The sequence below is a fragment of the Squalius cephalus genome, assembly GCF_949319135.1.
Source record: "Squalius cephalus genome assembly, chromosome: 13".
Lineage (NCBI taxonomy): Eukaryota > Metazoa > Chordata > Actinopteri > Cypriniformes > Leuciscidae > Squalius > Squalius cephalus.
The window spans coordinates 8864268-8876739 of NC_137134.1; the positions used below are offsets into that span (position 1 = coordinate 8864268).

Below are 12472 nucleotides of genomic sequence, written 5' to 3' on the forward strand. Positions count from 1 at the left end.
TGATTACACTGTGTTCATTCCTGATTACACTGTGTTCATTCCTGTTACCTGGTGTTCATTCCTGATTACACTGTTCATTCCTGTTACCCGGTGTTCATTCCTGATTACACTGTGTCCATTTTTGTCACACATTGTTCATTCCTGATTACATTGTTTTCATTCCTGATTACACTGTGTTCATTCCTGTCACCCGGTGTTCATTCCTGTCACCCGGTGTTCATTCCTGATTACACTGTGTTCATTCCTGTTACCCGGTGTTCATTCCTGATTACACTGTGTTCATTCCTGTTATCCGGTGTTAATTCCTGATTACACTGTGTTCATTCCTGTCACCGAGTGTTCATTCCTGTCACCCAGTGTTCATTCCTGATTACACCGTGTTCATTCCTGATTACACCGTGTTCATTCCTGTCACCCTGTGTTAATTCCTGATTACACTGTGTTCATTCCTGTCACCCAGTGTTCATTCCTGATTACACTGTGTTCATTCCTGTTATCCGGTGTTAATTCCTGATTACACTGTGTTCATTCCTGTCACCGAGTGTTCATTCCTGTCACCCAGTGTTCATTCCTGATTACACTGTTCATTCCTGTTACCCAGTGTTCATTCCTGATTACACAGTGTTCATTCCTGATTACACAGTGTTCATTCCTGTTGCCCAGTGTTCATTCCTGATTACACAGTGTTCATTCCTGTTGCCCAGTGTTCATTCCTGATTACACAGTGTTCATTCCTGTTGCCCAGTGTTCATTCCTTTTGCCCAGTGTTCATTCCTGTTGCCCAGTGTTCATTCCTGATTACACGGTGTTCATTTCTGATTACCCAGTGTTCATATAAAGAAATACAACTTGCCTTCATATATAGTGATTTTTTTTAGTCACAAATAAAAATTATTTCAAAATTTAACCAACCATTTCTTTAAAATAAGCACTTTCTTAAGGGGAAAACAAAGGAATTAATTGACGTTTTTAAACGGCACATGAGTTTTGGTAACAGGACTGAGAATCCATCTTCTGCTTAAACTTAAATAAAGTCATCTGAGATTGATCAGTACACATTTTGTATAGTTAAATATGTGTAGTACTAGATTCAGTGTTGAAAACAAAAAGATAAATAATAAAGTTTAATTTTGAAGAGTTACATGCAAATGGCACTCATTTGGTGGAATGGCCTATATATGTAACCGGTCATATACGATCGATTTAATTGTGTTAATTACAAATAAAACAATTAATATAATACAGGAAAAACAGTAATATTGTGAAATATTATTACATTTTAAAATTTAATTCAATCAATTTATTGTTAAATGTAATTTATTCCTGTGATCAGCATCATTACTCGTTTTCAGTGTCACATGATCCTTCTGAAATCATTCTAATATGATGATTTGATGCTCAATTACTATTAATAGTGTATAAAAAACTCAAAACATTGAAAAATCGCAATTACTCCAAACTTTAGATGCATATATATATATATATATATATATATATATATACATATATATATATATATATATATATATATATATACATATATATATATATATATTATATAATGTTCATGAGCCATAGTAGGCAATATTTTTGTCCTTAAGATGTAATTCTGCAAAGTCTTTTTGTTCTTGTGTTTCTGCAGTTCTTCCTCCTCTTCCTCATCCAGACCAACAGAGTGTAATTACCCAGAGGATCATCACCTCTCTGGATTGCAGGACTCCCGTTACTGGGACTGTGTGTGTTTCTCTCTCTCTTTGTGTGTGTGTGTGTGTATATATATATATGTGTGTGTGTGTGTGTGTGTGCATGCGCCTGAGTGAGTGTATGTGCGCCTGAGTGAGTGTGTGTGTGACCGTTAGAAACCGTTGGAGGGTGTAATATTGACGGGGAGGAGTCAGAAGCTGTGATTTGTAGGTCCTTTGATGGATGAATCCTGTATGTGAATGAGGGAGAACGCGTGTGGGAGATTGTATGAGTCTGTCTTTTTTTCCAGAGCTCTACCCTGGAGGAAAGAAAGAAAGAGAGAGAGGGGGAACCACTGAAGAAAGACAACCGCAGCACAAAGACCAGACAGAAAACAGCCCGGAGAGAAGAAAATAACAAGTAATCTTGTTCCTAAGGGATCTGCGGTCTGTTATCTCCACTTATGTTTCTTTCCTCGTGAGTGTTTTAAGAGCTGATGCTTGTCCTGTAGTTTATGTTTGGGCATTTACAGCTCCAGTAGAGGTTCAGACCTGCGTCTTTAGGCTGTGGTTTGGAGATGCCGGTCAGGACTGGCAGTCTGAGCGCTGAACTGATGGTTCCTGGCTGTGGTTTGTGTGTTTGGGGTTTGTTGAGCGCCCTTCTTCTCGCCGGTCATTCGGGAGCGTGTCCTCCTCACTGTTCCTGCACGGGCACCACTGTGGACTGCCATGGACTCGCATTCAGAAACGTGCCACGAAATATACCAAAGAGCACAGAAAGACTGTGAGTATCGTGGCAGTGTGCGGGTTGTGCCTGTGTCATTGTACGTCACTAATGCATGTGCATGTTTATGAATTCATGAATAGTGTAGGTTGGCATTGATCATCTTTTTTGGGGGGGCTTAAACATGATATATTTCATGTGCTGATACTTATAACTTGAATCAGCAAAGCACATCTAGTGTTATTTTAGGTCTACGATACTCCAAAAGTTACATCTGACAACTCAAGGAAAGTTTTAAATAAAATAAGTTGAAGTACTAAATTTACAAAAACTAAAACGGAATAAAAAATTAATTAAAGTTAAATTGAATTTTTTTTTTAAATGACAAAAGCACATAAAATGTAAGCATTAAAAAGAAAACAAAAACTGAAACTGAGCTAATATAACAATACCAATGAATGTAGTTGTAGACTTGAAGATTATACATGTTAAATGTGTTAAATGTTAAATGATAAAAATCACTGCTAACCTTGTCTGTGCAAAATTAAATCCAATCTCCTGTCATGACCATGTAATAAACGTAAACTCAGTAAGATTTGCATGATGTGCTTAGGAAGTGCAGAAATGCACTGTTTACATAGAGAAAAATCCATTTACAGGAATTATGTCAGTAACAACAGACAAATGAGCACAGTTGTTGTGTTCTGGATTTGTTTACAGTATCAGCCCTTAAATTATGCACCGGCTCTGTATATGAGCATGTTTGTGTCTCTCAGAGGTTAGAGTATCTCGTGACAGAGTGTGTCCATCAAACCCTGTGTGGATCAAAACATGTCAAATGTAACTGATACCACAGGACATAATGTCCATTGATTTAGAGGATGTAGTTCCGGTTATCGTCTTCCTCAATCGTGCTTTCGGATCATATTGAGATGTATCAAATGTTTACTTGCTGAGATTGTTGTGTTATGTAGCAGTGCTTCATATTGCAAGTCTTACACTTAAAAGCAAAAAAGATTCTCTCATGTCATTCCAAACCAGTTTGACTTTCTTTCTTCTGCGCAAAAATAAAAGAAGATATTTGAAGAATCTCTCAGCTGTTTCTGTGGATACAATGGAAGTCAATGGGGTCCAAAAATGTCACGCTCCAAAAAGGTAGCGTAAAAGTTCTGATTCACTTTGTATGATGAATACAGCAAACATAAGTAGTTATTAATTCACAAATTTTGATTAACTCACATATTCAGAGCCCCAAATCAAATATGGCAGCATGTTAGTAAACCCCATTGGTACTTGGGTAATGGCATTAAGTCACGTGACATGCAGGGTTACTTTTACACTTCCTTTATGTCCTTTATGGAGCTTCAAAATTTTGGGTCCCAATTTATAGCACAGACAAAAATAACAAACATTCCACAGAAAAAAAAGAAAATCAAACCGGTATTGACAATCATCTGACTTTCAGAAAATTATGACAGAATTATTTTTTGTGGGTGAACTATTCATTTAAAGTATCATAAAAGTAGCATATGACTTGTGTAAGTCTTCTAAAATCATAAAATAACTTTGTTGAATGCCGCATTTGGACATTTGGTCTCTAAGGTGAACCCAAGAAACCAAATCCTCTTCACGAAAGAATCATTCTGGGGTGTGTTTCCCGAACAAGACGTAACTCGCCGCTTAACTACAATAGCATGATGCATCGTTAAAGAAATCAAGTGACTGATTGTTTCCTGAAACCGTATTGTCGCAAAGTGGTCGTTCAACTACGATAGTTAATGATGTCATGCAGGTGTTGGAGTAATAACTACTCTTAATGAATCTGTTTGAGATCGAATTAATGCTAGATGTTTTGCTATAAATTACAGACATGACATCTGAGGATTATTTCTCATTTTTCTCAGTTTTTTTGTTCCAGATTCAATCATAGGCTTGTTCTTACGTACTAGAGCTCATTCGCACATGCGCACTCTTCAAAAATGGCGCTTTAAATCTCTTGACAAACTAAAAGATGTAAATGACATTTGTATGTATTCTAAATAAAATATAGAGATTGTACTGAATGTCAGATTGCTTATTTTGCTCAAGATAAGGATTTATTGAGTCCACATGTCATGCAAACAAGAAACTCTGCTTCTCACCACAGCTCGAGAGCTGTCGTTCCAAACACACAACTTTGCGATGCTGTTTGCGAATGTTCGTTAGAACAATGGTTTTGGGAAACGCCGACTCACTGAACTATGCTGGTAGCGACGGAATTGCGAACATAGTTGGCTAACGATGCTTTCGGGAAACGCACCCCTGACTGGTTTTGTGAATTAGAATCTGATTCATTAAGAATCAGTAGAACAATTCATACATTGGACATTGCTACTTCTAAGCATAAAGGTGAGGTCACATTTGCTAAATTTCATAAATATTTTGCAGGCAAAAAATGATATATGATGTATGAATCACAGCTCACACAGAAGTCACTTGCAAACCAAGCAGGTTTCTGTTGGTCAACAGGGCTAATCCGCGCGGGCAACTTGAACCCGTTGTGAAATCCACATGGGGGAATCTTTCGCCCTCATGGGAAATTCCAGATCACTGGATTTGACTGGGTTTTACCCGTGAAAATTTGCTAAACACAGTAAATGTGACTGCACCTGAACACTAGCACTGTTTCCTCAACTGGAATGATGTTTCAAGACCAACAAACAATTCAGAAACATCCCGCAATGAACAATGAAAAGGCATTTAGATAAGGTTCAATGTGTTCAATCCTGTTGAACAATTAGCAGTGAAAGCAATATTGATAAAAGCCAGCAGCTCTATAGTGAGGAGGACATTCCCTAGGCGATGTGTAGCAAAGAGAGTCATTTATCAAGGAGACTGCACTAGCCAAATAATATCCCCCATGGTCCCCTGAGCTTTGCCCCTGCAGTGGTAAAGAATGGCGCTGTTATTTGAGTTGACTGGAGGGAGTGGGGGGTCGTGAAGGAGGGCAAAAGCTAGCTGAGGGGTAGCAGCGCTCAACATGATATCACTGGCCAATAATAGAGTTCAGAATGGACAGGATATCTGTGTTCAAGCTGTTTTTGCCTTTTAAATTAAATGAATTGAAAGTAAATGTAAACTGACTGATTAGATCATCTAGGTAATGGGATCGTATATCTCAGATGTTATCTAAAAGAGATCAGTGTAAGCCTAGCTGTTCATGGCAGATCGAATCAGAAGTGATTGTTAGGGGCCGAACTGAAGGTTGCGTAGTTACATATGCCGTAATGGGTAACAGGGTTGAAAATGTAACCTAAATTGAACTGTCACTTAGTAGATCTGAGTTAAAATAAAGTCAACTTAAATAAATAAATGTACTTATATAAAATAAGAGGTTGAATCTGAAGTATGGCTGATTGTTAGGGGCTGAACTCTGAAGGTTGCGTAGTTACATATGCCGTAATGAGTAACAGGGTTGAAAATGTAACCTAAATAAATCTTTTACTAAATGGATCTCTGCTAGTTTGGGACCAATGTTGGTTTCTAGAGAAATAAAGTCCAATAAATTAAATACATTGTATGTGTAAACTTGGCTGTTCATAAGATGTTGAATCCGAAATATGGCAAATTTTTAGGGGCGAAACTCTGAAGCTTGTTACATATGCTATAATGGGTAACAGGGTTGAAAATGTAACCTAAATTAAACTGTCACTTAGTAGATCTGAGTTAAAATGAAGTCCAATAAATTAAACTATATAAGAGGTTGAATCTGAAGTATGGCTGATTGTAAGGGACCAAACTCTGAAGGCGCGTAACAGGGTGGGTAACAGGCTTTCAAGTAACAGGGTTGAAGATTTAGCCTTAATTAATATAGTTTCGATGATCTTAACTAGTTTGTTGCTGGATTTTGTTGTCTTCAAAAACAAAGTCCAATAAAATATTTGTTTATTTTTCATCATTCATTGGTCTGAAAACTTGAACTTGATGCAGTCAACACTACAATTTGTGTAAAAATTGAGAAAATGCAATGAGTTCATGTACTTGTCTTCTTGCCACGATGTAGAAATTTCCATTTTTCTACTAAATAGTTAAATGTCTTTGTTCTCCACCAGGATTCAGACTGACCAGATTTTCTGCTATTGTCAATTAAAAAAAAGAAAAAGAAAAAAAAAAGATTTGCAACAAATGACCATAAAAGTTACTAAGAAGGATTTTAATAATCAAAACTGTTTTTGTTTAACACACCAACAAATTAGACTTTGAAGACCCCAATTGTAGTCATTAACCCTGGTGGATAAAAGTAAATCTTCTAAGCCTTTAAACTTGTAAAACTGTTAATTGTTCTAATGGTTTACAGTAATATTTCAGATCTGTTTCCCTGAGAAAAAAAGTCAAATCCATCTCAAAGGTTACTTGTTAATTAAATTCTAAAAATAAAAGTTTTTTTTTTTGGTCAAACTAATGCTTATTTTCCTAATACATTTTCTCAAGATTGCTTAAGCTTCATAATGAACCACTGTAGATGCATGACTTACATGTAGACACTTTATTACCACAGATCTGTGCTGGTGGAAATTAACATCTACTGGTTATGTATACATCTGTGACAAGCTATTAGCTTCTTTTTCAAGCACTCAAAGATAGTGTGGAGATGAATAGCAGATTAAGAGATCAAGCTGCTTTTGTGTCCAATTTTCCACATTAATGGTCCCAGTGTTGGCCGCAGATGCTGGACTAATTAAAGGATTAAAGGAGTCACCTTATTCACTGCCCTGATTGGTCACACCTGGGCTCTTTTCCACAATAGTGCCATTACAGCCCGTGTCCCAGGTGACATCAGTGTACATGTGTGCAAATGTATATTTCCACTACAAAAGGGGCAGTCTGTCAGCGTTCACCTCTTAACAATGAGCGTAACCCTCCTTTGCATGCACAAATTATAGCCTTTTATGGATTTTTATTTCTATTTCTTAAGGTTTATATTTATTCAGGCCTGTGCGCTGGTGTCCAGACAGAGTAGAGCTACATTAATCTCATGGCTGTCAGGGACAAACTATTGAGGCATTAATAAGATCTCCTTTTGAAATGCGCAAACTGAATTATAAAAAATCTACAGTTATTGTCCACCTCTGTTCATTGCCATTTATGATTTTTTCCCTCTATACCATATCATATTTCTTTTCCGTTCAACCCTCATTGAGTATTAATACATTTATTAATATATATTGGGTTGCATATTATATATAATCACAGTGTGTAACAGGGTTGAAAACATCTAAACTAAGCTAATTTGGGGCCAAATGTTGGCTTGTAGTTTACCATGAGTTAAGAAAATATTAGTTTGGTATTTTTCTTAAATAACTTTGCAATAAATTTGGTAACAGGGTTGACAAATGCAGTCAACACTAAACTAATTATTTCCTTTAACAATTTTTATTTTTTTAAACTACAGCTCATTGGGGTGATTAGTGATTTTAAGGAATGTATTCGTTGTACGAAAAACTGTGAAAAAGGTCAAGACCGTTATTCAACTAACATTTTAAAAATGCATTTATAAACGCTTATATAACGAAGAGAAAAAAAATAATAAAACCTGGACATTTTGAACATTTAGACAACTTTCAAAAATAATGTTAAGTAACATTAACAAAACTTTTTTAGATCATAAACGTGTTATCTGGATAATCATATAATTTTTATAATACTATTACTGTCTTATAATAAATTGTTCTGTATATGAAGGGTGCACGAAGTTTCCATTCCCTATGAGTGTTGTAAGCACACTGTAAAGAGATTTCTGCAGTTGGTTCATTAACTCATTGACGTAGGTATTTAAAACGATAGACAAGTTACAATTAATATTTCGTTTGTGATTTAACAATTTCTCTTTCTTTTTGCTTTTAAAGGGACTTGAACACAAACAACCTCACACAAATCGGCAAGGATGACTTCGCTGGCCTCAAGCACCTCCGGATTTTGTGAGCTTTACTTTTTACAATCTTATTTCTAATGCATTTTCTAATTTATAGAGTTTCAAACGTTTAAATAGACATTTATAAATGCCACAAAGAGGAAGAAGAAGCAGACAAATGCAGACAGGAGCACATTTAACATGTAAACAACAATTAACAAGCAAACAGTTTTATTGTATTTTAATTACAGTTTGTATGCTGTTAGTGGGTGGAATCTGTGGCCTTTCTTTACTATCCCCCATCCTCCACTATGACCTGAATATTATTTATCTTTTTAACTTTCACTATGCATTACTTTATCCATCTATACAGGCACCTCATGGACAACCAGATTGTCTCTATTGATAGAGGAGCCTTCAGTGATCTGAAGGAATTGGACAGACTGTGAGTTTAAAGTCACAAATTTTCATTCTCTCTGTACTATTCTGTTTCAAAGGCTTTGATATTATACTAATTATAGCGTTTAACCCTCAGGTTATGTTGAAATTGGCTAATATTTGGGCTCCCAGAAACCCCAGTGGTGTATGTGTCAAATTAATCATAGTCATTTTTTAAAATTAACCTTCATTTTATATATATATATATATATATATATATATATAGAGAGAGAGAGAGAGAGAGAGAGAGAGAGAGAGAGAGATGAGAGAAGAGAGTGTAACCAGGTTAATAAATAAATATTATATATATATATATATATATATATATATATATATATATATATATATATATATATATATATATATATATATATATATATATATATATATATATATACTGATTCTTATTAAAGCTACAAAAGTTATTCAGCCAAGAGCAGTGAGGGATTTTCTCTTTGTCTTTTGTTCATGAACCCAGTTATTGCAAGCCGTTGCGATATGCATATCGCGATATATACATTTGCGATATTTCAATAATTCCGATATATTGTACAGCCTTAACTAATATATAAAATATATAAACTAAGCTGGGTTTGGATAATTTAGTTTACCATACATTTAAAAAAAAAAAAATAATAATAATTTTACAATATCTTTGGTAACAGGGTTGACAAATTCAGTCAACACTACAATTTGTGTAACTAATTAGAAACTGGCTAAAAAACTTTCCTTGGAAAGCTACATCATGTTGGGGCAATTAGTAAGTAATCTTCAAACTGTGTTTCCTGAATTGTGAGCCGTATGTCTTTGTGCTTCCCTCAGGCGTCTCAACCGAAACCGTCTCCAGCAACTCCCAGAGCTCCTGTTCCTGAAAAATCCCTCTCTCTCCAGACTGTAAGTGACTATTTCCTTATTAGGAATCCATCAGGAAATGCTTGAGATGGAACAAGCATGGAATGGCTAATTTGACTAGCTTCTACCAAAACAACGTGTGCCTAAACACCTTTTACATGTTAAACAAAGCACATGTTCCTGGACAATCACGTCTTAATAAGAGCTTAGGTTAGTTAGCTGTGCTTAGGCGAAGAGTTTTTATATTTTAATACAGATACAGTTGGTAAAGTCTTCACTCTCAGGGGCAGTGGGTCAAAAAGACGGTTTACCCAATGTTTTTATGTGCTATGTATTTATTATGCTATATTTATTAGAGTATCCCATTGTTAGCTTAGCTAACATGCTAATGCCAAACTCAATTGGAATCAACCCTTGTGAAAAAACTACACTTTAGTCCTTTTAAAAAGAGTACTTGTTACAGAAATAATATACTTTAAAAGAATACTCTTCAATGTGATGTGTTCAAACACTTTTGTACACTTATATGTATCTCTGTATGTAATTTCTTAATTCTATTGTATTTGAAATATGGCAATAATCTGGTTAATTCGGCTAGCTTCTACCAATGAATTTGCACCAAGACACCTTTGAGATGTTAAAAAAAACCTCTTTGTTTAGTGACTTCACCTCTCGATAAGAGCTTAGGTTAGTTAGCTGTGGTTGGGTGAAGAGTTTTCGTTGTTGAATACAGATACAGTTGGAAAAGTCAGGGCCTGTGGGTCAAAAAGGGAAATATGTAGGAATGTGTGGGAGTCCAGAAAGAGGCATAATGGGTGTGAACAAATAGTCAGAGACAGCTGTGTTTGCTTGTTATTTGGTTGTTTGTTCATGCCATTTCACACGTTGCCTCATTAGAGAGTTGCCATATGGATGTGGCGCGTTCAGTCAATCTGCCTGCGAACACCCCCACCCACCCACACATGCCTTTAGGGAAAGATGTCTACTATTATAAATCAAATTCACAACGTCTTTTTCCTTCGGAGACACTCTGTATGGTAAACCTCGGGAATATTGGTTTATGATAATATGGGTCATGATAGAAATCATTTCTCATTCCATGTTTGGACATTTCGTGGAGTGCACTAAAACAAAGCAAGATCTAGTTCATTAAAACAAGTAGTATTCTCCTAATACTCAAAGATTCATTACTAATTGGCACCATGCTGGCATTCTCCATGCACAATTAATTACCACAGTTACTTAAGAGAGGAAATAACAGGGGTGATTGCTAATTATGATTAGTTTCAAATTAATATGTAGATATTTCCTCAATCCTGTCACTGTGGGTAGCAATATTTTTTTAATTTGTGCTAACCGGGTGTGAACTTATCTAAGAGTGTTTATGTTACGTACCAATGGCGATGAAAAGAAAATACTAATTATTCTTCATGTCATTCCTGTCTCTTCCACCTCGGGGATTGTCTTAATTTGACAGGACACCGTGGCGTGAAGTGTGCGTTTCAAAACCTAGTGAGCTGCCTATCAAGAGCACTTTTTAAGACACATTTCAAGGCACAAGAAGTGCACTGAAAATCATTTGGTGTAGAAACAATTTTCGCTCACAAATTGCAAGTAAATTTCACAAACGATTACAGAGAAATGGCAAGTAAATGCATTAAATGTGAAATTTTGAAGTAGAAATTCTGTAGTAGAAAACATACTCCAATAATCTTTGTTTTGTTCACATACATATAGCTTTTATTTTTATAAGTTTAAAGCATAAAAAGTACACTTCAACAATGTGTCACCAAAGTGGACTCTCTTTAAGCACACTTAAGTGGCCTTTTATTTTATTCATATTATATTATCGTTTTTTTTTTTTTTTTATGTATTTTTTAAGATTTGTAGTAAAGTACAGGTGCACATTCAATACAATTAAGTGCACTTCTTTGGAAATTGAGAGAATTTATATTTTGTTTTAGCCAAAATCAGCATCACATCGTTTGTAAATGAGTTTGAGATTTGTGTGTTTATGATGCTGTTTATTAGAGTATCTCATTGTTAGCTTAGCAACATGCTAATGACAATCTGCGAGCAGCTCGTTAGGTGATATTTAAATTCATATAGTGTTTCTCTAAGTCAGGGGTTCCCAAACTTTTCTATTCAAGGACCCACCTAGACAAGAATAATCTATCTCAAGACCCACCAAAATATAAAATAATTTTAAAGCATGAATGTGGGGTGGGAGGCGTTAGTTCTCTTTGGAGCAGTTTTTTTTCCTTGTTATAGTAGCCTATGAATGACAAGTTTAATTGCAATACAAACTTTTGGCACATTATCAAAAATTGAGAGCCTAACAGCCTAATGGCTGTTGAAATAATGTGAAGAATACTGAGTAGTTTTTGTCTGCTGCCTCAACTGATTTACCAGACATGGCAGAACATATTTAAAGAAATGAAAAAAGATTTTAAAAGTAAGCTTAATCATAACCAAAGGTTTGATATGACAAAAATCAGAATATAAAAAAATATAATAGACTAATAATTTTATTTGACAGTAGGCCCAGGACCTAGAATTTCAATACTAATATTTATGCTGCGAGTGTTGTTCAGCGTAGAAAACGCTTTCGTGCTCGTGTGTGTACATGTGAAATACTTTTAGGCTAGCCTATATTTTATGCGTTGTAGCAAAATGCATGCAAGGGAACGCAAACAACGCCCTCTTACTACGACCATATCTCTGAAAGACAACAGTGCTGTGTTGAACAGACGACAGAGAAATCAATGCGATTTGTTTCATGAAGCGCGCGCTTGCGACATGTTGTGTCAACAACTTCAACGTCTCAGAGCGGCGCGGTTCATTAAGCGGTTCTGTGCGCATTATTAACAAGAAGAAACTCGTTTA

General features: G+C 35.6%; 1 protein-coding gene across 2 annotated transcripts in view; it reads left to right on the forward strand.

Annotated features, from left to right (window-relative positions):
* The first annotated feature begins 2177 nt into the window (after window positions 1-2177).
* Window positions 2178-12472, forward strand: part of slit1b (slit homolog 1b) — a 52481-nt gene continuing 42186 nt past the window's right edge. For both annotated transcript variants that reach the window (XM_079889814.1, XM_079889815.1), the window contains exons 1-4: window positions 2178-2466; window positions 8292-8363; window positions 8670-8741; window positions 9557-9628. In XM_079889814.1, the coding sequence (XP_079745940.1) occupies window positions 2261-2466; window positions 8292-8363; window positions 8670-8741; window positions 9557-9628 (422 nt within the window). In that variant the 5' untranslated portion in view covers window positions 2178-2260. The remainder of the gene's footprint in view (window positions 2467-8291; window positions 8364-8669; window positions 8742-9556; window positions 9629-12472) is intronic.